Below are 23,296 nucleotides of genomic sequence, written 5' to 3'. Positions count from 1 at the left end.
CAGCCGCCCCAGGCGAGCGAGCGGCGGCGGCACCGGACCTGAGGGACCGCGGTCACGTGGGGAGACCAACACGTGACTACACGGGCGGGGCCTGGGGCGGGGCCGCGCAGGCGCAGTGACACGGCGGCGCCGTCAGGGGCGGGGCAGGGGCGGAGCTGCGCAGGCGCAATGATGGTTCGGTGCCGTCAGGGGCGGGGCGGGGGCGGGGCTGCGCAGGCGCAGTGGCGCGGGGTGGCCGGTAGGGGGCGGACGCGGGCCGGCGCTGCCGCCGCCATGAGCAAGGGCCCGGGACCGGAGCCGGGGCCGGGGCTGGACCCGGGGCTGGACCCAGGGCCCAACCCGGAGCCCGCCCGCCACAGCGACTCCGCCGACCCGGGGCCCGGTGCCCCCGGCGGGCTCTTCGCGTGGCTGCGCGGGCGCTGCCTGGGCCGCGGGGCCGCCGTGGACCCGGCGCGGGACACGTTCGGCGCCATGACCGGGCTGTACGGCGCCATCCAGCCCGCGGACTCCGTGTCCCTCAGCACCCGCACGCACGGCGCCGTCTTCAACCTCGAGTACTCGCCCGACGGGTAGGTGTGCTCGGGATCGCCGCCCCGGTGTGCCCGGCGCTCGCTCCCGGTGTCGCTGTACTGGGCTCCCCGGCCAGGTGTGCCCATCCAGGTGTGCCCGCGGGTCCCGGGGCGCAAAGCCCGCTCTGGTGACCAGGTGTCATCGCTGTTTTCGTCAGCAGCACCCCTGGGCTGCGGTTGGAGTACGTGGGGCCGGTACCTGGCGGGAGGTGCCGTCCTGTGCTCCTCCCACCTCACCTGGGTGGAGCAGGGACTCTGCAGGAGGAGAGGGCCGGGGGGGACAATCCTAATAACCGGTGCCGGGGATCCCCCGCTGCTGCTAAATCTGTATTTTGCAAGGTTTCAGTGGAAAAAAAACCCGACTGGTTTGCAAAACGGCGAATAGATACTGCAGATAAATCTTTGATTCAGTATTGCTTTTTCTGTATCAGACCCCCTGGAAGGTGAGGGCAGAAGGTTGGCAGAGGGACCAGGTGACACACGCAGTCTGTAGCATGACAGGCACCTGCTGGAGGGCAAAACCCACCACAAACACGGAGTTTTCTCTTCTGCTCCCTGCAGGTCAGTGCTGACGGTCGCCTGTGAACAGACTGAAGTCCTGCTCTTTGACCCAATATCTTCAAAGCACATCAAGACTCTCTCTGAAGCTCATGAGGACTGTGTAAATAACATCAGGTAGGTCAGCAGGGACGTCTGGACACAGCTCAGCATGTACTTAGGCATTATAGTTTAAATCCTCTGCCACTTTCTTGGGCTAGAGCTGGAAATAGCAAGAGCTAAGTCCATCACTATTTTTATCATGAAGTATTTTTTCTTATAAATTCAGGGGTTTTAAGCTGTTCTGGTTATGGAATAGATTTTGAGGTCTGAATTTAAGGTATCTTCTAACAATATTGCAGCTGCTCTTCACTCAGGTTCTCAAACCAAAAAATCCACTCCAAAACCCCAAAACAACAACCATCTACACGGCAACAAGAAACCTCAATGAAGAGCTAAACCAAAACAAAAATCCCCAAGAGAACTGTAGAACATTCTGAGTGTTTTTACTCAGAAGAGCCAAATATGATGTGGGGTGCCACGTTCATCAGATAACTTTATGTTTTTCTCAAGCTGGTTTTGCTTTCTACAAAAGGCTGATGTTTAACATCAGCTGGATTGTCTGCCAAGAAACCTGGATTAAAATGTGTGTGACACAAAGGAACTAAACTCTGTTCTGCACACAGCTTCTACAGCATTACCGGGAGCCTTGTTCAAGTTCATGAGCAGGATTTCAGTCACTGTAGTACTGCAGAAGTTCCTTGTTGTAAGCACCAAAAATGCTTACTCTTCAGCAAAATTTGGGATTTTTCCCATGATAGTTGGTTATTGTTCATTTGTCAGAGTTGTTGCTGCTTTTGTGTGGTGTAGCTCTAGGCTTAAAGGATTTTTAGTTTATGTTTTTTGGATGGATGTCTTGTTCCTTTTACCACAGGTAGGGGTTTTCTTAACTGAGTGCCTTCATCAAATGAATGCCAAACCTAAGCCTGCATGCCTTGTCCTTCTGAAAGTGAAGCCATGCCTGAATTCCTGTGGTGCTCACCTTTGATCTGTGTAGTGCAAACTCGGTGATTTCACCCGTTCATTTTCTCACTGAACCAAATAACTTGTGTTGGTGTGTCCTCAAACAAGGCTCCATCCTCACTCGTCGTTTTTGAAAAGCCTTGCATTTGCTTCAGTGGCCTCTAGACTCCGTGTATGCAGTTTGTTTCCTAGCTGTGCTGCTCCCAGCCCTGCTGAGCTGGGTGCTGTCCAGAGGGGGAGCAGACTGAGTTACCTGGGGGTTCAGTGTGAGCACGTGCTCCACTGGTGGTTTGGCTCCCGTGTGGATTGCACACAACTCATTAACACACAAACTGTAGTAATTATATGGAGACGACACGACTGGCGCCAACACCAGTCCTTTATTAAAAACTTTACCTGCCTTCTCTCAAGCAGCACAGGCAGCTCCACACAGCACTGACTCCTTCTCTCCTCTCTGGAAGTTTCCTTCTGCATGACTGGCTAAGCCCAGCCTGTCCCTTACCCAGCCACCTAACCCTGTCTGTCTCTCACACGGCATCTTCTGACCCTGCCTGTCCCTTCCTCCTCACACCACAGCCAGCACACTCCATCCCAAACTGCAGCAGACTCTGGATCTCAAGCTCCAGCTGGCTGCAAGTATAACTGGTGGCCAGCTAGCCCACACTTTTATAACACCCATCCTCACTGGGCAGGCAAGGCTCTTTCGACTCCAATCAGTACAGCTGTAATTCGTTGGGAACGATTGCCTCCTGCACTATACTTACAAACTATTCTCCTACAACAAACTCCCTAAAAAGCCCCCAAACCAAACCAAACGTCTGCTGTGTCTGTGTTTGCTCGTTTGCTGCTGCAGAGGCACTGCCTGTTCCCATCCCAGCAGCTCTGCTTGTAGCGGAGCATTGGCTGGCATGCTCTGCGGTGAGCTCGGGGGAGCTTTGTTTGTTTGCTGTGTTATCTCCGTGTTAGCTGGCACTCTGAGCTCAGGGCAGGGCAGCCTGCACTCCTATTCGCCCTTGAGGCTGTCCTGAGCAGTGTTTCCCTGCTGGCCCAGGTTCCTGGACAACCGGCTGTTTGCCACCTGCTCCGACGACACCACCATCGCTCTCTGGGACCTGAGGAAGCTCAACACCAAAGTGTGCACCCTGCACGGCCACACCAGCTGGGTCAAGAACATCGAGTACGACACCAACACCAGGCTGCTGGTGACCTCGGGCTTTGATGGCAACGTCATCATCTGGGACACCAACAGGTGCGTGGCTGTGCTGGCCCCTGGCCTTTCTGCAGCACTCGAGGACAGGTGCACCAGGTGCAAACCTGCCTCCCAGAGTGGGGCTGCAGTGTGTTCTGGAACACCGGGAGGGCTTTGTAGCCCTTACCAACCCTTGCATCAGCCCTCTGGTAAGAGGAAATGGCTAGGAAGGAGCTTCCCTGTCTGATGTGCCAAAACAAAGTTCTTCCTTCCGAGGAAGGTTCTGTCCTCGTCATACTAGCTGTAGGAATATGTGACTTCACCCATTCCATTAAAAAGTAGGATAAAGATAGTACTTGAAAAAAGGTTTTGGGGTGAACAAAATGGATGAGGCTGGGCACATTCTGGACCCTTTTGGACACAGGCAGGGCCTGGAGCTGACCACAGCCCCCTCCTGTGCTTGCTTTGCTGTCCAGGTGCACAGAGGATGGATGTCCCCACAAGAAGTTTTTCCACACCCGTTTTCTGATGCGGATGAGGCTGACACCAGACTGTTCCAAAATGCTGATCTCCACCTCCTCTGGTTACCTTCTGATTTTGCACGACCTTGATCTAAACAAGTCTTTGGAGGTTGGCAGCTACCCGATTTTAAGAGCCCGGAGGACCACATCGAGCTCAGGTGAGTGCTGGTGGGGCGGTCTGTGGCGGGTGCTGTGCTGGGGTGTTCGGTGGGTGCTCCTGGCCAGCGGCCCACGTGTGCTGGGGTGCCTGTGGGCTCATGTCTCTGGTGCTGTTTGCAGACATATCGTCGTCAGGCTCCTCTGGCCCTCGAGCTGTGGGCTCGCCCTGTCACCAGAACAACTCAGGGCCGCTCTCTGAGAAAACCCTGTCACGGCCCTCGCAGCGAGAAGGTAGGAGAAGATCACTAGAAAAAAGATAAATCAAAAGAAATACTGGACTTTGATTTACTGTGTGCAGAAGAGGCGAGAGTACAATAGTGAAAAACTGCATTTTTGTCCTGTGGTTTTTGAAGGATGGTGTTGCTGAGACTTTTATTAAACCAATAAAATCTCACTGCACACCAAAGCCTGGGGATCTATTCGGTTTTTATGTCTGAGAAATCTGGGAAAAGTTACAAGATCTGTATTTTAAGTCAACATGTTGTTGTTAAATAGAGGTACTCCCTTTTCCTTGAACAAAGTTTGTGTGAATGATCTTTAAGGGAAAATCCAGAGAATCAGCATGAACTTGGCAAAGGGATGAATACTTTTTCATTCCTTGCAGTTTCAAAGAAATGTGATGATTATTTTTAGCTCCCCATGGTTGTGAGATGCTGAAGCATACTGCTGAGAGGAACTTTACCTGGATGTCAGGGAGTGATTTACCTGGGGGTGAGGGGAAGAAGGACTAAAAGCTGCAAGCTGAGCAAGCAGTGGAGGGAATTCGGAGAGCATGTCATACAAGTTTGAGAATCAGCAATTCTTACAAATACCTCACTCTTTAGATTTTGCTGTAATGCTACTGAGGAGCATAAGTGTGGAGGGTTAATGCAGCTGTCAGTTTGGGTTGGTTCAGTGCAGGTCTTGGCACTGAAATTTCTATAAAAGAAGCTGTTTGAAGTGAGGATTGAGCCCATTGGTGTTGGCTCAGGGTTCCTGTAACCCTTTGAGTGTCCCTGTCCTGGCAGCTGTGTGCAGCTGGCACAGGTGTGACCCCATTTCAGCAGCAGGACTGGTGAGAGAGGCAAAAAGGTCAATGTGTGGATTTCACAGAGGCTCACAGTTAATTCCTCTGGCAGGGGGATCACCCAGAAATAGCCTGGAGGTGTTAACACCAGAGGTTCCTGGAGAAAGAGATCGTGGGAACTGCATCACGTCACTGCAGCTGCACCCCAAGGGCTGGGCCACACTGCTGCGGTGCTCCAGCAACACAGATGACCAGGAGGTAACACAGCACCACATCTTCTTCTTTAAAATACGTGTAGTCAGATATATCTGTGGTTTTTTTAAATTATCTTCCTGGTAGAACCTGCTCCCAGCCCTTTCCTTGATGCAGGGAGTCGTAAGTCCAGCTACATTTCAGCTGCACTCTGCAAATTCTGTTCCTCTAACTTGACCAGCAGTGTACTTGACCAATAATAAATGGTTTAGGTACTTTGATTGCTGATGTAAATTTAGGTTCATTTGGTTTTGGTGTTTTGGTTTTTTTTTCCCTCTTTGTGTATTTGTTTGGGAATTTTTTGTTGTTTTTGAAGAAAGCCACTCTTTGTAACCATAACCCTTTGCACAAGTGTAGAGGAGTGAGTTAAAGCTTAGCAGATTGGTTATAAATTTTAATGCTGGTTCTGTAACAATCAAACTGCTATACAACACAGAATTTTTGTAACATGCAAAATGTTATATTGGGCCAGTTGGTGCTCATGACTGACTGAGTTATAGTTTCTCTTAGTCCTAAAGTCTCCCTTACTCTTATTAATATTCACTGGTGTTTTTCCTGTTGTGTTGTTTCAGAAGGATGCATGAAACAGAGCTAGGAATGTTTATCTTAGGGCTGAAGTGGGATCAAGGCGATATAAACTTTGTCGTTCTTTTTTTTTTTTTTTTTACATTTGTTTTGAGGTTATATAATGAGATGGCAGGCAGGGATCCCTAATGTGTCTCACAAAATAACAAACTGGCTGTAGAGCTGTTTATAACCTTCTTTAAAAAATCTGCTACCCACTTATTTCAAGATTCCATTCCTATGGAAGTCAAAGGCATAAAATGCCAGTGATCTGCTCGGAGTTGCAGTCAGATGAATTTATAGATTTAATTTAAATATTCACTAAATTGGAGCAGGTGCCTGGCTAAAGGATTAGGCTTTGCTCTCTGCAGATGCAACCTAGACTGGAAAGCTTCTGTCTGGCAGCCATTTATTTAAAATGCCGGGGTGGCTCTCGGGGAGGGAGGTGCCGAGGCAGGGGGCTGCCCATGGACGAGCAGGTCGGCTGGAGCATCACCCAGCTGTGCCAGGAGGGTGTTGGTACGTTCACGGGAGCTGCTGTCACCCGCTGGGGTGTGCAGGGGGGAGGGAATGTGCGTTTGCAGTGCCTTACTTCTCTTTCAGTGTCCCTTTCTCTGCCTCTCCCTTTAGTGGACTTGTGTCTATGAATTCCAGGAAGGAGCCCCGGTGCGCCCCGTGTCCCCGCGCTGCTCCCTGCGCCTGACTCACTGCATCGAGGAGGCCAACGTGGGCCGGGGCTACATCAAGGAGCTGTGCTTCAGCCCCGACGGCCGCATGATCTCCTCGCCGCACGGCTTCGGCATCCGCCTGCTGGGCTTCGACGCGCACTGCAGCGAGCTGGTGGACTGCCTGCCGCGGGAGGCCAGCCCCCTGCGCGAGATCCGCTCGCTCTACTCCCACAACGACGTGGTGCTCACCACCAAGTTCTCGCCCACGCACTGTCAGATCGCCTCGGGGTGCCTTAGCGGACGCGTCTCGCTCTACCAGCCAAAGTTCTAGCGGCAGCAGCGGCGCCTGCTCCTGGGTTTGGCTGCAGCTCGGGGCAGGTGTGCTCCCTCCGAAATCTCCGAGCTCAGAGGAGGTCACCGTGACCTGGGGACGTGGAGGTGGAAGGATTTTTCGTGGTCCTGCCTCCGTGAGCCCTGCACCGTGTCCCGGCGCCACAGCACAGCTCTGCTGCTGTGCCATCGGGCTGTCCTGCTGCGTCTGTACCCTGACACTTGATTGTCTCCTTCAGCACAGCTCCCCGGGGCTGTTTGGAACAACGCAGAGGGGCAGGGTGCCCAGGTACCTGCTGTCCCAGAGGAGATGGACTGCCTCACCTCTGCTTCCCTTTCTGTCACTGAAGCAACTCTGTGGTGATCAGTAGATGATGGACTGCTTGTCTACGTAAGCAACACGGTTAGTTACTCTCACCAAAAAAAAACCACCCAAACAAGCAAACAAAACCGAATTTTTCTTTCATTTCTATGTTAATGTGGTTGTCATTGGCTAGAAAAATGAGTCATGGTGTGGCTTAGGCTGGCAGGGACCACTGGAAGTCACCCAGGCCCACTCTTTGAGCCTGCCCCTCAGCACTGGGGAGGACCCTGGCCCAGCGGATCCCTCTGGGTTCCTGCAGGGCAGCTCTGGCCCCTCCTGTGCCAAGTGTCTGTTGCAGGGGGCTTTCCACATCATCCCACATCTGAAGCACGATGGCTTTCTGCTGATGTTTGGGTGTTTCCCACCCGGCTGTTTTTCCACACGCACTCTTGCTGTGGAAGAAATTCACTTGGGTGTGTCCCCAGTGTTACCCGGATGAGCCTTTCTTCACACCTGCTGTCAGGTTAGGAGGGGATTAAAAGCAAACCTGTCAACAGTGAGATCTACCTGGATTTAAGCAGGCTTTTCATCAGGTGTGAAACACTGCAGCACTCACCCTGGTGAAAGTGTCTGGAGGGGAAGCCATACGAGGAGCAGCTGAGATCACTTGGTTTGCTCAGCTTGGAGGAATCTGAGATGGGATCTCGTTGTGCTCTTGAGCATGCTCCTTTGGGCAATGGAGGGGCGGGTACTCATCTCTTCTGTGACAAGGGACAGGACCAGGGGACAGCTGGAGCTGGCCCAGGGGGGTTTAGGCTGGATTTTAGGAAAAGGTTCTTCCCCCAGAGGGTGCTGGGCACTGCCCAGGCTCCCCAGGGAATGGGCACAGAGCTCCAGGAGCGTTTGGGCAGCACTGCCAGGGCTGCCCAGGGTGGGATTTTGGGGTGTCTGTGCAGTGACAGGGCTGGGACTGATGATCCTGTGGCTCCCTTCCAGTTTAGGGTATTCTGTGATTCAATGGCCACACCCAAAGTATGAATGCCAGATTTCAGCCCTCGAGTTAATTGAGCTAACCTTGTAAATGCACAGGTATTTCAGTCGTGTACATCAGTATCAGTTTATAACATTCTCATCACTGACATGTTCCAAGATGGGGTTTTTTTAGTATTTCACTGCAGACCAGTCAGACACTCAGTTCAGCAGGGAACTTTACCTGGAAGGACTGTCACCTGCTGGTGTTCAGGTTCACTCTGGCTCAACGGAGCACACTTGTTCCAAACTGACTCTTACAAAGCCTTTTGCAAAACGTATTTGGGGATAAAGACAACATTTATGGACGTGAGAGAGCTGGAAAGGTAAGCCTGAGGACTCTCATGTAGCTTTGTATTTATGTGGGTAGTATACCCTGGTGTTGGTGCAGAATTCATTGAAACTTAAGCCTCCTCTGCATTATGAGAGAAAAAAATCCTGTTTCCTCTTTTGGAGAATTTCTTTGGCAATACAAAGCCTTCGATTTTGTGTGTTTGGTAATCTGAGGGCAAACATCCCTTCTGAGCAGTGGGGCAGGTGGGTCTGCTGCGTTGTTCAAGCAGCTCAGGGCTCTTCCCTTGGCTGTGGTTCAACGCCCTGGGAGTAAAGTGTGCAGGAAACTTGGGAACAAGGATAGGATACAAGATTTTTATGCAAAGAAAGAGCTACAAGGAGTTTGTAATGGGCCAAGCTGCTTGGGGAAAAAAAACCCCCAGGTTCTGCCCTGGACTAGAGCAGCTTTCTCCCAAGCATTTGCTGTCCCACTACCAGGCTGCTGTTTCTCACCTTATTTAATGTTTTATTACACATCATGGAAGGGACTACAGGGACACTTGGGAGAATCTTGGAGTTCTCACAGGCTTGCACATTAAATGTTTTGGAGGTGCAGGAGCACCCACAGGACCAAAGCTGTGGTTCTTGGGTGGGTCTGTCTGTGTTTTCCAAGGCTGTTTTTGGTTTTGCTGTCAGAACCTCCTCAGACTGGTGGATCCCTAGTGACCGTAATGCTATGCCTGTGAATATGCACTGAGTGTTACCTTTTTAATTCTACCTCATGATACGCTGTGTTTTACACCAGTATTGTGCTGAGCTTTGGACACTCACCTTTCTGTACAAAGGACCAGTACCCGCAGGTGACAGAGGTGTCACCACTCCTGGGTAGCACCTGCCTGGCTCCAGGACCCACAGCTTACCTGGTGGAGGGAGGGGCTTGGTCACCTTGATGCTTTTGTAGCGTGTCCAGCAGATGCATAAAATGACAGAATCTGTACATGTACGCTGTAGAAATGTTACTTAGTTCTTCTGATGACATTTGTAATAAGTTTGATTTAGAGTAAGTAGGTAATGTTAGATTTTGGTCATTCGATTGATTACTCCTTTTCAACAACATTTGGAAGTTTTCCATGAAGGCTTTACCACGTTTTACCTGTGAAGTTCACTGCTCAGTGGCTTACAGCTGACATGCCTCACAGTCATGTGGTGGTGCAAGTGTTTTCAGTTCTCTCTCAGTAACAATACTGAAACAATGATCTTAGGTGTTGGTGAGCTTTGGATTATTTCTAGGTAGTAAAAAAAAAAAAAAAAAAGTATATCTTTTAGTTGTATTTCAAAAGTTGAATGCTCAACCTTGAGAAGTGTATAAAACTGTGAAACAACTGTAAGGAAACATTTCCAAGGGAGATGAAGGACAGATGGGGAGGGGTGGCTGACACCAGGGGTGTCTGTGAACTGGTGTGGCAGCACCTGATGAATGCCAGGGCGTTTCCCGGGGCCGCAGCTCTGTGCCTGCAGGGCGTTGGTGATGGCTCCAGACTCTGAGCGCCCCGTGAGAGAATGGCCCAGGGACCCTGCGGGGAGCCAGAGCCGTGCTGGGGCTGGTCCTGCTCCTGTCCTGGGTGACACAGGGCGGCTGTCCCGGGTCACACAGGGGCGGCTGTCCCGGGTCACACAGGGGCGGCTGTCCCGGGTGACACAGGGGCGGCTGTCCCGGGTGACACAGGGGCGGCTGTCCCGGGTGACACAGGGCGGCTGTCCCGGGTCACACAGGGGCGGCTGTCCCGGGTGACACAGGGCGGCTGTCCCGGGTCACACAGGGGCGGCTGTCCCGGGTGACACAGGGCGGCTGTCCCGGGTCACACAGGGGCGGCTGTCCCGGGTCACACAGGGGCGGCTGTCCCGGGTGACACAGGGGCGGCTGTCCCGGGTCACACAGGGGCGGCTGTCCCGGGTCACACAGGGGCGGCTGTCCCGGGTCACACAGGGGCGGCTGTCCCGGAGGGGACACACAGAGGCGGCTGTCCCGGGTCACACAGGGGCGGCTGTCCCGGGTGACACAGGGGCGGCTGTCCCGGGTGACACAGGGGCGGCTCTCCCGGGTCACACAGGGGTGGCTGTCCCGGAGGGGACACACAGAGGTGGCTGTCCGGGGTGACACAGGGGTGGCACCGCCCGGGGCTGCTGTCCCGGTCCCAGCGGGATGCCCGGGCAGAGCCGGCACCGCCGCCCCACGGGGATAGAGGACAAGCACAGCGGTACCGACACACACACACACACACACACACACGATTGTTTGCACTCTGGGAGTCTTGGGGTAAGGACAGCTCGATGCCTACTGCCAGAATTAGAATGTAAACATCAGTTTTTTCGGGGGGAGGGGGGCGGTGTCTTGGTTAATTTAGTGGGGTTAGTTTTCCTTTGTTTGTTTGTTTGTGTTGTGATTTTTATTTGGGTAGCACTGATGTGGAGAAGGTTCTGACATCGTAATACATGGGTCTGTTGCTCTAGGACATAAGAACTCTTAGAAGGAAAGGAAATACACTTGCCAAATGAAAGCTTTTAAAAGATTTAGTTTACAAGAATCTAAAAAGTTGGAGAGAAAGGAAGAAGTCAATGATCCTCAAGTTTTTGACCTGCAGGAAATGAAACTTCTCATTGGCTGATCTTAGTCAAAGGTGCATTTTCTAAAGCACTAAATATCCTCAGTTAAGTATAAGGTTTTTAATACAGAAACAAATTGTGCATGTAGAGTATTTTGAAATACCTGAGATTTCATAGTAAAAACTGTAGCCTTTTAATACCGTATATGAAGTATCAGAACTGCTTTGGAAGTATTGTACTTACAGCCGTACAGTAACTTACTATTTGTGGACAGTTTCTCTTGCTTGCATAATAAACATTTAATAATTCACTGAATTGAAATGTATTTTATTTATGTTACAGTCAGCTACGCTCACTGGCAAGAGGAAAAACACCTCCTAGTGCTTAGGTGCTGCCATTCTCAAGTCTGTGTGCCACAGCAGTGCTTTTACATGAAGTTTTTCTGAAAGTGAAAGAGGGAGAGTCAAAATTGACTCTGAACCTCAGACCCAGGGCTCCACTATTGCATTTCTGCTGGGATAGTTGGGCACTGACCAGCTCTGGGCTTGTGCCAAACTCTCACCCTCAACACTCTGGCTTCCCCGACATTACAGGAGCACATAACATCTTCCACAGAGAAACAGGATGCAGATTTTTTTTTATTCCATCAAGGAGTGATTACAAAAAAAAAAAAAAGGTACACTGGTAAAAATCAGATTCTGCCAGTAACAAACATCCAGTAAACATTTTATTTAGATGCAAATAATCATCACTGGGATACAGGAACTCGTGCTTGTGCCCACCCCCTGCCATCTGTGAAGCTCAGGACTGTATGATTACAACACACTGATTAGGTTCAATTTCGGAAGACAGTTTTAGCAAATGGAAAGCTCAAATTCAGAAAAGCAGTAGCCCCTCCGAGACTTAAGAAAAGACTAAATTCAAAGCGGTTTCTGAAAGCTCTGCTGCTCCCCATCATCCAAAGTGTTCTGGCTTATATATGAATGTATAGTTTAATTAAAGAGGAAGCCCTCAGGGACATTCAAACACTTTTTGTTGAGACACTCATCTAGCTCAGGGTTGTGCTCGCTCTTCTGTCCCTGTATCTAAAGCCTGAAGTCCTCTCTCACTCAAGTCCTATGTCTCTAAGACAGAGATTTCTGTCAGCCCTTTTCAATCTTTGCCTACAGCAGTCCTGAAACATGTCTCCAAGCACTCCACCTTTCCTGCCTCCCTGCTTCCAAGGTCATCTTTGGCTTTTCATCTCCACTATACCTACAGACCTCCACTGAAGCAGGTAACCCAGGAACCGCACCTTGCCTGTGCCCCTCTGTCTTGCAGAACCACTAACAGCACACACCAAGCAGGCAGAACCCCGAGTTTTGGGTAACAACATCTTGTGATCTGTAATTCCGCAGAGGGAACTGAGGGCAGACAAGATGTGGCAGTGCAAAAAGCCGTGTGTGAAGTGCTTGAGCAGCTGCAGGAGCTGGAGTGTCCCTCGAGCACTACAGATAGGGACACCTCCCTGATCCCCGTAGCTGGAGGCAACAGGAAAAGCAGCAATTAAAAAAAAAAAAGTCCTCACAAAAAGCAGAACAAACTCCGTGTTTTTTAACGAGGAAGGACACTTTAAAGCTTCAGTGAGTTTGCTGTCCCATTCCTTCCGCTTTTCCCTTTTGGCAGGAAGGCACACGTACGAACACACACACACATACACACAGAGATCCAGCCTGGGCTGAGGTCACACGGCCAGGGCCAGGCTGGAGGACACGGTCACTGCAGGCCACACCCTGCGGTGGCTGCAGCTGCTGAGGTGCAGCTGGGAGCTCTGCACCTCAGTCATCCCCTTCTGGATGTGTCCTTTGAGCTTTATGCAATGAGGACCCCAAAACATCTGAAATGCAGTTCCCAAAATCGAGACTTGGAAGATGATCAAGCAATGGAATTGTTTTTCTTCAGCCCCTCCTTGATTCTCATGTTCTAAACATGGGCAGTGGAGTGCATCCCATCACAGAGCGTTATGGAATTTTGGGAGTGATACAGACTACTTTTGTTTCCTCTTTTACACCTTGCATTTGTCTAGTAGCTCTGTTACGGGTCAACTCACCTGCCAGCAAAGGAATACTTTAAAAAGTTCATCATAATTGCACCAAGGTTTAAACGCATCACCATTCACCCCATAAATACCTGTCACACGCACGGGCACTGTTCCCTGGGACCAAGGACACTGAGTGCTGGCGCCCCACGACGAGCAGGGCGGGGTCACAGCAGCTTCAGCAGGAACTCGTAGGTGGCGTTGATGATCCCCCAGGACAGCACGGAGCGGTGGCAGTTCAGGTGGGCTCCTCTGAAGAGGTGGATCACCTTCCTGTCGCGTTCCAGCCAGATCTTCACGAGCACTTTGGAGAAGGACTGAAATTCGCCACCGATCTGAGCCTGCATGCGAGTTTTTATGACATTCACAGGGAAGAACAGGAGGCCCAGCACGGCGCCCAGCAGCCCCCCGCAGATGAAGTCGTTGACCATGTGCGAGCTGTAGGAGGTGGCTTCAGGCAGGTACTGCTTGATGGGCCCCCTGAGGCCGAAGAAGAGCACGTTGCTGGGCCCGTTTCGGAGCAGAATCGGCACCAATCCCCGGTAATACTCCCGCATCCCGTAGGCCTTCAGCACCTTGAAAGCCTGGTAAGTGTTTGTGAACTTGTCGTGGTGCTTGTAGTCCTGCAGCAGCGTCTGGACGCGCTCGAAGGGCGTGAGCACGGCCTCGGTGGTGCCGGTGAGCGCGGCCGCGGCGCTGCGCGTCAGCAGCTCGGGGGCGCGGGCGTGGCTGAGCAGCAGCGCCGAGAAATCCTCGTAGAGGCCGAACATGAGCGCCATGGTGGCGGTTTTCTGCATCAGCGGCGGCAGGATGCCGCGGTACAGCGTGCGCAGCCCGTCGCGGCGCAGCTGGCGCACCGCCTCCCCCGTGCGCAGCCCGTACAGCTGCTGCCGGAACAGAACCTTCTGGATGGGGAACGTCACCATGATGTTGGTGAAGGCGGCGCACAGCCCGCACAGGTAGTGCTTGCCCGAGCTGTCCCGGCCCGCGGAGTCCCCGGGGGCTGCCACGGCAGTGCCGGCCGGAGCCATGGCTGCGGTGCTGCGGCTCCAGAGCCTCTTCCCTGTGCAGGAACAACCCGAGAGAGCTGTGCTGAGCCCGCTCTGCCCACTACTGCATCGCCACAGCGCCCTGCTCACCGACAGCCCCTACAGTCTGCAGGGGAAGAGCTGCAAAAGCCGCGTCTGATGGATGCTCTGCCATTTCTGCACAAGTCTAGGAGGCCATTGAAAGCAGCAGCTCTTCCCTTCTGTGCTCTTTCAAACTAAAACAGAAGTAAATCCCCCTGGAATTACGAATTCTAACAGTGAAAGGTTGACACTCACACTAATAAAACACCCTGTGAACAAAAGAGAGGCCACCAAAAAAACCTACAAAATCCCAAACTTAATGAAACACATGCAGCAATGTTACAAAACCTGATCCTTACACTCTGCCTCTCCCTGTGGCAGAAAAGACCAGATAACACTTTGTCGTGGCTCAGCTCAGCCAGCAACTGAGCACCACCACGCACAACGGAGGCACAGGTGTCACACAGGTGTGATTTCACTGACACAGTGGAGAAATTCTTTAGAGGTCCCAGGTCACTGCCATGCAGCCTCCTCTGCATCAGCCCCCACGCTCCACGTTCTGCTGACAGGCTTCACAGGTCGAATTTAGCCAGGCCCAGGGTCCTGAAGGACATGTGGACAGAGGCAGCTTGAGCAGATAGTCTGGAGGAGAACAGCAGGGATCTTTACCTGGCAAACCCTGTTTGACAAAAGAATGGAATTATTTATTTAACAGTTATGAAAAGATGTTTCTGCAGTTGCCCAAATCCCGCCCTTAGTCACAGCCCTGCTTGAGAAAGGTCCGTGTGAGACTGTGGGTGGTTCCTGAGCCTCAAATCCTCCCCAGCAGCAGCAGCACACGAGATTCCCGGGATCTGAAGGGGTGTTTGGGGACAACAGCCCTGCCTGGTATGAGGTGCGACCGAAACGAGGAGGGGAGTGAGAAAGGAGGAAGGAAAAGGGAAGGAGGAGCGAGAGGGAAAGGAGGGGGGAGAAACAGGGAGGAGGAAAGGGAGGGAAGAAAAGGGCGGGAGAGAGGAAGAAAGAGAGGGTAGAGCAAGGATGGGGGAAAGAATGAGAAAGGTCTTTGTTTTCCGAAGCTCCCGCAGCCTTTGATGCGAGCACGGGGAAGCCCTCGCGCTCCCGGGGCGGGAGGAGAATCCCGGGAGGCTCCGGCGAGGCCCTCCCCGCTCTCGGGGGCCGGAGCTCCGCACTGCCCGCGCACACCGGGAGCCGCTCCCGATCCCTCCCGACACCGTGATCACCCCGCAGGGCCCACACCGGCACCCCCCGCGCTCCCCGCTGCGATTCCAGTCCCGGCAGCGGGGCCCAAGGTCAGGGCGGCGGCGGCGGCTGCGGCCCGGCCGGGCCCAGGGAACCGCGACCTGCTGCTCCGCCGGCGCCTGCGCGGCCGCGGCAGCGACGGAGCCCGCGGCGGGCGGGCGGGACGCACCTGCGGGCGGTGCTGCCATGGCGGGAGCGGAGCGGGAACGGGAGCGGAGCGGGAACGGGAGCGCTCCGGGAGCGGGATCGCGGCGCCCCAAGCGCCCGGCCCGGCGCGGCCTCGCGCCGCTCTCTGACGTCACCGCGCCGCCGTGTGACGTCACCACGCCACCACGCGGGGCGGGGCCAGCGGAGGGCGCGGGGACCCAGCGGAGCCAACCGGCCACGTGACACGGGCCACGCCTCCGCGCGTGTCCGCCAATCAGACGGCGATGTCTGTCTAGCCACGCCCTTGGGGGCGGGGCGGGGCGGGCGGGAGCGGCCCGGGCTGGGCGGGAACGAACGGGCAGGAACGGGCGGGCTCCGGTGAGCCCCGCACGGCAACGGGCGAGTTCCAGTGAGCTCCGCTCCTCGCGGGAACGGGCAGGAATGGGCGGGCTCCGGTGAGCCCCGCACGGCAACGGGCGAGTTCCAGTGAGCTCCGCTCCTCGCGGGAACGGGCAGGAATGGGCGGGCTCCGGTGAGCCCCGCACGGCAACGGGCGAGTTCCAGTGAGCTCCGCTCCTCGCGGGAACGGGCAGGAATGGGCGGGCTCCGGTGAGCTCCGCACGGCAACGGGCGAGTTCCAGTGAGCTCCGCTCCTCGCGGGAACGGGCAGGAATGGGCGGGCTCCGGTGAGCTCCGCACGGCAACGGGCGAGTTCCGGTGAGCTCCGCTCCTCGCGGGAACGGGCAGGAACGGGCGGGCTCCGGTGAACTCCAGTGAGCTCCGCACGGGAACGGGCGGGCTCCGGTGAGCTCCACTCCTCGCGGAAACGGGCGGGCTCCCGTGCGCTCCGCTCTCTACGGGACCGGGCCGGACTCTTGTTCCTCCTGCGGCCGCAGGTGTTCGCCGGTGGGATCCAGCCCGGTCGCTCCCCGGGAGCGGCGGTGCTCGCCCGGGCTCTCCCGGCGGAGTCTCTCCCGCTGCGGAGTTGAGTCTGTTGTGTCGGCTCGGTACCGATTCGTTACGGCCCGTTTTTATTTTGGCGTTTATCGCTGCATGGGGCCGGGCGGTCTCCGCTTTCCCCCCGGGCCCTGGAGCGGCGGAGGGACCGCAGCGGGCACGGGCGGGGCTGGGACAGCGCGGGGGGCTCGGTGTGCCCGGACCCGAGCTGGGGGTGCCGTGCCGGGCAGCGGCGCTGCCGTGATCAGAACGAGCCGGGTCTGTCCTTGCGGGGCTGGGCCGGGGGCTGCGTTCGGTTCGGTGAGTGGGGGCTTCGGGATTGAACTCGGACTCGGGGAATGGGGGGTTGGATCCTTTCTGCTTAATCCCTCTCCTGGCTGCAGGGTCCTGCTCTGTCCTGGGGTACAGTTTGGGTCACACCTTCCCCAGGGAGCCCCCTGTCCGTAGCAGGACCTGCGGATTTGTTTTTTTGTCCAAAAGCCCCCGGTTAAGCAATGTAATTCTGACTGCCCCGAGAGCACAGAAAGCCCAGGACAGCTCATGTGGCCTTGCTGGGGGGCTCGGGGTGACAGTGGCCAGACCCCGTGTCTGGGCAGCTGTGCCCTGGACAGACACGTCCAGCGTGGATTTGCATGTCCCTGTCACCCTGGGGTCCTTCCCAGGTCAAGCTTTGCCCTTCCTGTACTGATGAGAGGACACAGTCTCAAGCTGTGTTAGGGGAGGCTCAGGTCGGATATCAGAAGAATCTTGTCTCATCATGAGCAGACATTGGAATGGGCTGCCAGTGGAGGTGTTTAAGCAGAGACTGGATGTGCTGTGTTCCAGCTGAGAGGGAATGATTGGTCAAGGGTTGGACTCCATGACCCTGGAGGTCTTTCCCCATCTCAGATTCTGTGAGCTCTGTGACCCTGTCCTCACCCCCAGGTGCCGATGGACGTGGTGTCCTGCCAGTGACAGCTCCCCCTGTGCCCTCTGTGCTCGCCCAGCCTGGGCTGCCCTGTCCTGCAGGGCTGGCACGAGTGGTGCCTGGGCTACTGCAGCACAGACTGGCCCAACCAGACCAGCTGGACCGGCAGACCAGGCTGGAGATGCCTTCTGGAGCACTGCCTGCCCTCCACACCCGGGAGCAGGCAGGGCCTGGGGTCCTCCAGGTACCGTCCCTGTTCCCACGGTGGAGGGGCTGGTGCTGGCTCTGCGTGGCTGTGGGGGTGAGTTTGGCAGCCTGAGGCTGCCCTGGCCACCACTGGCCCCTGTGGCTGGCTGGAGTTGCTGCCCAGCACACGAGGGGCAGGGTGAGGTGCTGCAGAGGTGGAGGTGGTGGGGCAGGGCAGCCTGGGGCCAGCACTGGCCAGCACTGCCCCGTGCCCCTGCCTGCACCCCTCCTGCTGCTCTGCTGCTCCAGGGTGTCCTGTGGAGCCCACGGGGGACAGTGGGGACAGCAGGTGACAGAGCAGCCAGCTGCACAGCCTGACGTGGAGCTGGAGCTCAGGGCCCTGCAACAGGAGAAGGGAGCCCAGCCTTTGGCCAGCTCTCCTGACAGTGCCTTTCACCGCTCATTTACTCACAGGGGCAGGTGAAACTGGAAGGAAACACCTTTGGGGACCTGACCCCTGCTGGGCACTGCATGCAGGACAGAAGAGTGCTGTGCTGCTCTTCCCTCTCCCTGCTGCTCCACCAGCTCCTTTCCTGGGTTCCAGCCCAGGTGAAAGGCGGGTTGTTGGCAGTTCCTTCTTTCTGCACAGTGGTGTAATCACAAGTGGAAGTATTAATATGGGGGCAGATTGGGGTCACCTTGCTAGGCCCACTCGAGTTTGTAAAGGCACAGCTGCAGAGATGGGGGGCTGCAATATCAGCCCCTGGCCATGCCCTTCACCATGGCCAGGCCTGGCTGGTGCCTGCTTCAGTCTGAGATCAGCTGAGAGGAGAGGATTTTGGCTGGGGACACACACTGGACACTGACCTGAGGTTTTCCCTCAGTGTCATCTCACCCTGCAGTTGCCCACAGCTCTCAGTTTTGTGCCTGTGGCTGACAGGATGGTGGTGGCGAGGGCTGGCTACCACCACTGCCAAAATCCCCAGTGCTGGGGGCTTTGGAGGTTCCTCTCCAGCCATCTGTCCAGAGCAGGACCAGCCCCAAAGGGTTGGGACAGCTCAGGGTTTGGGCCCATTTGTCATTCCATGGCTTTAAAAGACTGTAGCAATAAGTTTTGGGAGGTGGGGAGGAAGGGGAGCATTGCCTGCCCAGCTCTCAGTGGGAGTTTGCTCAGGTAGGAATTAGCAGCTGGAGTAGGAAGGAGGAGTATCAGCAGGAATTTCTGGCTGTGAGCTGTGGGCTTGGGGCAGTCTGAAGGGGAGCATGGCAGAGCTGGTCAGAGCTGGGGGTCCTGGCACAGCCCAGCCCAGGGCCAGCTGTGGGGACATGGCAGTGGCCTCTGCAGGAACTGAGTGTGCCCCATGGGGATGGGCCATGGTCACATCCTGCTGGGCTCCACGTGCAGCTGAGACTGAAGGAAGCACCCGTGGGGAATGTGCAAATAAAGGGAGGTGTAATTTAATTACCTTCTGATCTCTGCTGTTTGCCGAAGTGGGCTATGCAAGGGCAATTTGTAATTATTTCTTAACACTTACAAGATGTGGATTTAAGACCTGATTTTGTTTGTCCAGAAAATATTGAACACGTCTGCTGTGTAAATATTGAACTGCTTTCTTTGAGGCGGCCAGGCTGTGATGAGCAGTGCCCGTGCCTGCAGTTTGCCAGCCCGGGAGGTTGCAGGTGCACAGGGGCTGCAGGAGGGAGAGCTGCTCCCTTTGCTCACACCCTGCTGCTCACACATCCTCGTGCTGGGAACGCCATCCTCCACAAACCCCCAGGGTTTGGGCTGTCCTTGTGCCCGACCACGGGCAGCAATGTCCACTCCAGGCTGGACATCCACAGGGGAGCCAAGCCCTGTGCTGTGCGTGCCCCTCCTGCTCCCACACCAACCCCAGGGCATCCAGCACAGGTAACACTCACCTGTTGTCAGCTGTGCTCTTCAGCCTGTTCCTTAGGCTGCTGTGGATGAATCAGAGCCAGGTACAGCAGAGTGCTGCCCAGTCCTGGCACAGTGTCCTGCTCTGATTGATGGTGCCTGCCTTAAATCACTGTACACAGAGGGGACCCAGTGTCTGAGCACAGGGACGGGTGTCCTGTCACCCAGCACTGCCCACAGTGGCTTCACGTGCCAGGTTCCTCCTCCAGTGCTGTTCTTTATGGGGAAGAAAACAGATTACGATGGGACTAATAAAGGGGAATATTTTAGGCCTAATTGAGCAAAAACCGTGGGAGAAACAGACACAGATAAATGTTCCCTGGCCAAGAAGTAACCTAGAAACACATTGTGAAACTTTGTGATAAGGTTACTTTGTGATATCATGAGGAGTGTGTAACCAATGGGAGATTGTTACCCAAATACAACCCTGTATAAATGCCGTACAAGTAAAACCCCACAAAAACGCCTTGTGTACTCAATAAAATTGGCTTCTGATCACAGCTTGTAATGTCCCTGTCTCTCCATCACTGACAGTGCCCTGAAACACGGGCTGGGTGTACGGTGGATTTTTCTTTTGGTTAGAAACTTGACCTCGACTCGTCTCTCCAGGGAGTGGAGTAACCAGGTCAGTGTGGGTGCAGGATGTGGGGGAGGACACAGTGGCACTGTAGGACTCACACTGCTGAAAGGTGAGGACATGTGGGCCCCCGGACTGGTAATGACGCTCCCATCTGGGCTTCCAGAGCCCCAGAGCGGGAGAGTCAGCTGGGGGAAACAGAGAGCTCTGAGCAGCTCAGCCCCACAGTCCCTGTCAGGACTCCACACCCTGCTCCCTTCAAGCACTTTTTGGGCAGTCCCACTATTGACTCTCCTTCTGCACGCTCATTCATGCCCAGAACTTGCTCTCCCTTAGAGGCTGTGAAATCAGAGAAAGCATTTTTTTTTCCAGGAAAGCAGGCGGTTCAGTCTCGATTTCCCAGCGGTTTGTGTTTCAGCCCTGGCGTGGTGTGCCCTCCTGCTCTGCCCCGTTCCCCCGGGAGAATTCCCGTGGCCTCTGTGTCCCCGTGCAGTGCCCCAGGGCGGGGTCCCTCCTGCCCAGGTTGGACCCACCCCCCATGGCCCCACACCCGAGGGGACCCTGGGCTCCCGAGTGGCTCCCAGTGCCCCAGCAGGGTGGGTGGGGGCTGCCACAGACACGGGAACATCTCTGGGGGATCCCCCCACCTTCTCCGACCTCGTTTCCTGATGCCATGCAGGGAAGCTGACTGTTGGATCTCAGAAACCTGGGTTTTTGAGCTTTCTGGGCTTTCTGGCACTGACCCCCTAGAAAACACTACTTTCAACCTGAAGCCTTGGAGAAAACTTCCAAATTTAAGTAATAAAGTTAAAATCATGAGTGTGTAGTTAAATAGAAGTATGTGCTTTCACATGGTAAAAGGGTTTTAAATTTGAAATTTTTATAATATAGAAAAAGTATAGAACAAATTAGAAAATTTAGATGGTGTCTTTTTTGGTACTCATCTTCCTTCTTCATAATTTCAAATAATAGTTTCTAATTAAACAACTAGTACCACACTAAAAATCACAGAAATTATTACATTAAAATTATAAAGAATAGAAATATTATTTCTGTGTTAAACTATTTAACTTTTAAAAACCTTATAACTAACTAAATCTATCTCCATTTTACTCGCTTCTAGCTAGTGGCTAGAATTGTTACTAACCATTCTGTACTTTTAATAAAATTTAATACACAACCAAACCCAGACAGCTGACAGCTCAGGGATGGGGGCCCTCACCAGACCAACTTCAGCAGCACCTCCTGAAATAATATTGCTGGGAAAACAGCTTTTATGTCTCTCTCTTTCCCACTGAGGTAGCTGCTGGGGGAAGTTAAAAGCAAGCAAGTCCATAATGATGCCATTTTGTTTTTTGTCTTTTTTTTTTTTTTTTCCCCGGGGTTCTCTGTATTCTTCACACATACATTTGTAGCTCTGTAGCTCATTGCATTAGTGACTCGTTTTCCCAGTAATTTTCCATGTCCTTTCCCAAGGCACAAATTCCAGAGCTGCAAGCCCCAGGGGGGTACAAGGCCCCAGTGCTATCTCGGTTCTTCCTGGGAACCAAGGCTGAGAAGAACTCTTTGAAATATGTTTTCATGAACAGCTAGTACCAAGGGAGGGCTCCAGAGAAGGGCATGACCTGGGGGGGAAGTGCATCACCACTTGTCCTCCTAATTGGTGCTTTTTTGTCAATTAAGCCGATTTGCTGAACTTAAAAAACCTGTATTCACCGTGTGGGTGGGATTTTGTGGACACCTTTCCATAACTGCCCCTGAAAGCCTCCAAATAAAGATCCCCTTTAATAGTACCTCCTCACTGAAATGATCTCCGTTTCATTTCCAGGTTATGAAAAAGGCAAGAGTACAGGAGATGTGCTCCTGGCAGGCGCCCAGCCTGAGCCCGGGACAAACCCCAGCTCCTGGAGGCCTGCAGCACCATTCCCCTGGGAGCTGCTCACTTTGCAGGTGCTGTCCGTCTGTCCCAGTTTGTGCTGGGAGGGTCAGGGCCCGGTGCTGTGCCCCGTGTGTCTCTCCAGCAGCCAGACAAAATGCCGTGTGGCAGTGGCCAGCAGTGTCTGGGCACAATGAGAGCTGAGGTGATGCTCCTCCTCGGCTCCAGACACACACTGGGGACCCAGTGAGGATGCTGAAGGGGCTGGAGCATCACTGCTGCAAGGAACAGTGCAGGGAACCTGGGCAACTCAACCTGGAGCAGGGAAGGCCCAGGGGGACCTTGTCCATGGCTACAAAGACCTGCAGGGAAGGTGCCCAGGGACAGGCCAGAGGCCACGAGCACGCAGGATCAAAGAGGTTCCCTCTGAACATCAGGAAATGCTGCTTCTCTGTGAATTTGTGGAGATCCTGTAACCAGAGACACTCCAGAGTCACCTGCAGACAGTCCTGGGCTCCTGGCTCTGGTGGCCCTGCTTTGAGTAGGGAGAGGAACTGGACAGAGACTTCCAGGAGTCCCTTCCAACCTCAACCAGTCCGACACTTGGAGGCTGCAATTCCCAGTGCAGTAATTACCCTCGCCAGAACACAGGATGTTTGTGTCACTAGTGGCAGCTGTGAACAGTGGGTCTTTGAGGTGTGTGAGGAGACACAGCAGTCCCAAGAGGATGTACCAAAGCCAAATTACTGCCTAAAGCAGTGACATCCCAGAGAGCATTTCCTGACATTCCATGCTCCCTTTCATACACCAGTTTGGAGGTGGTAATCCTGTTTCTCACAAACCCTCCCAAGGCCTATAGCCTTACTAAGTAAACAGCTCCCAGGAGAGTGAAAATTCAGAGCAACCAGACATAAGTATCTCTCCAAAGGGCGGGGAAGCCACGGCTGTGGCCTCGCACTCATTGGTTCCCTGAAGGTAATACCAGATCCAAATCACAGAACTCTCCCTCCCCCAGGAAAACATCCAGGAGAGGAAAAGTGACAAAGACTGGGAACATCTTTAGTTTTTGAACAGGATTACAGTGACACTCCAGAGAAACAAAAAGGTGTATGTAAGTCACGCTCTTTGTCTCCCTGCTTCTGACCTTGAACTTGGGAGGGGCCACGAACCAGAACCAGAACCAGCCACACAAGTGTCAGGGGAGAACCTGCCACCTCAAACTGTTCCCTTGTGCTCCAGCACAACCTCAATTTCAACCCCCACCCCAGAAAA

General features: G+C 54.1%; 2 protein-coding genes across 3 annotated transcripts; one reads left to right on the top strand and one right to left on the bottom strand.

Moving 5' to 3' along the window:
* Positions 1–258: 258 nt before the first annotated feature.
* On the top strand, positions 259–11,343 carry DCAF10 (DDB1 and CUL4 associated factor 10). Of its 2 annotated transcripts, none has more exons than XM_014889960.2 (7): positions 259–569; positions 1,131–1,244; positions 3,181–3,378; positions 3,795–3,997; positions 4,119–4,229; positions 5,117–5,262; positions 6,475–11,343. In XM_014889960.2, the coding sequence occupies exons 1-7, from the start codon at positions 274–276 to the stop codon at positions 6,817–6,819; spliced, it is 1,413 nt and encodes a 470-aa protein (XP_014745446.2). In that variant the 5' UTR covers positions 259–273; the 3' UTR covers positions 6,820–11,343. The 2 variants fall into 2 exon arrangements, with proteins under 2 accessions (XP_014745446.2, XP_014745447.2); XM_014889961.2 differs by having other exon boundaries at positions 6,451–11,343.
* A 305-nt stretch (positions 11,344–11,648) lies between these two features.
* SLC25A51 (solute carrier family 25 member 51) lies at positions 11,649–14,476 on the bottom strand. Its single transcript, XM_014889940.2, has one exon. It carries the CDS (start codon positions 14,134–14,136, stop codon positions 13,273–13,275), a length of 864 nt encoding a protein of 287 aa, XP_014745426.1. The 5' UTR covers positions 14,137–14,476; the 3' UTR covers positions 11,649–13,272.
* Positions 14,477–23,296: the final 8,820 nt, after the last annotated feature.

Source organism: Sturnus vulgaris, chromosome Z, assembly GCF_052056855.1.
Source record: "Sturnus vulgaris isolate bStuVul1 chromosome Z, bStuVul1.hap1, whole genome shotgun sequence".
NCBI classification, from domain to species: Eukaryota; Metazoa; Chordata; class Aves; order Passeriformes; family Sturnidae; genus Sturnus; species Sturnus vulgaris.
Note: the sequence above shows the minus strand (reverse complement) of the source record. Positions and strands in the feature narration are given on the sequence as shown.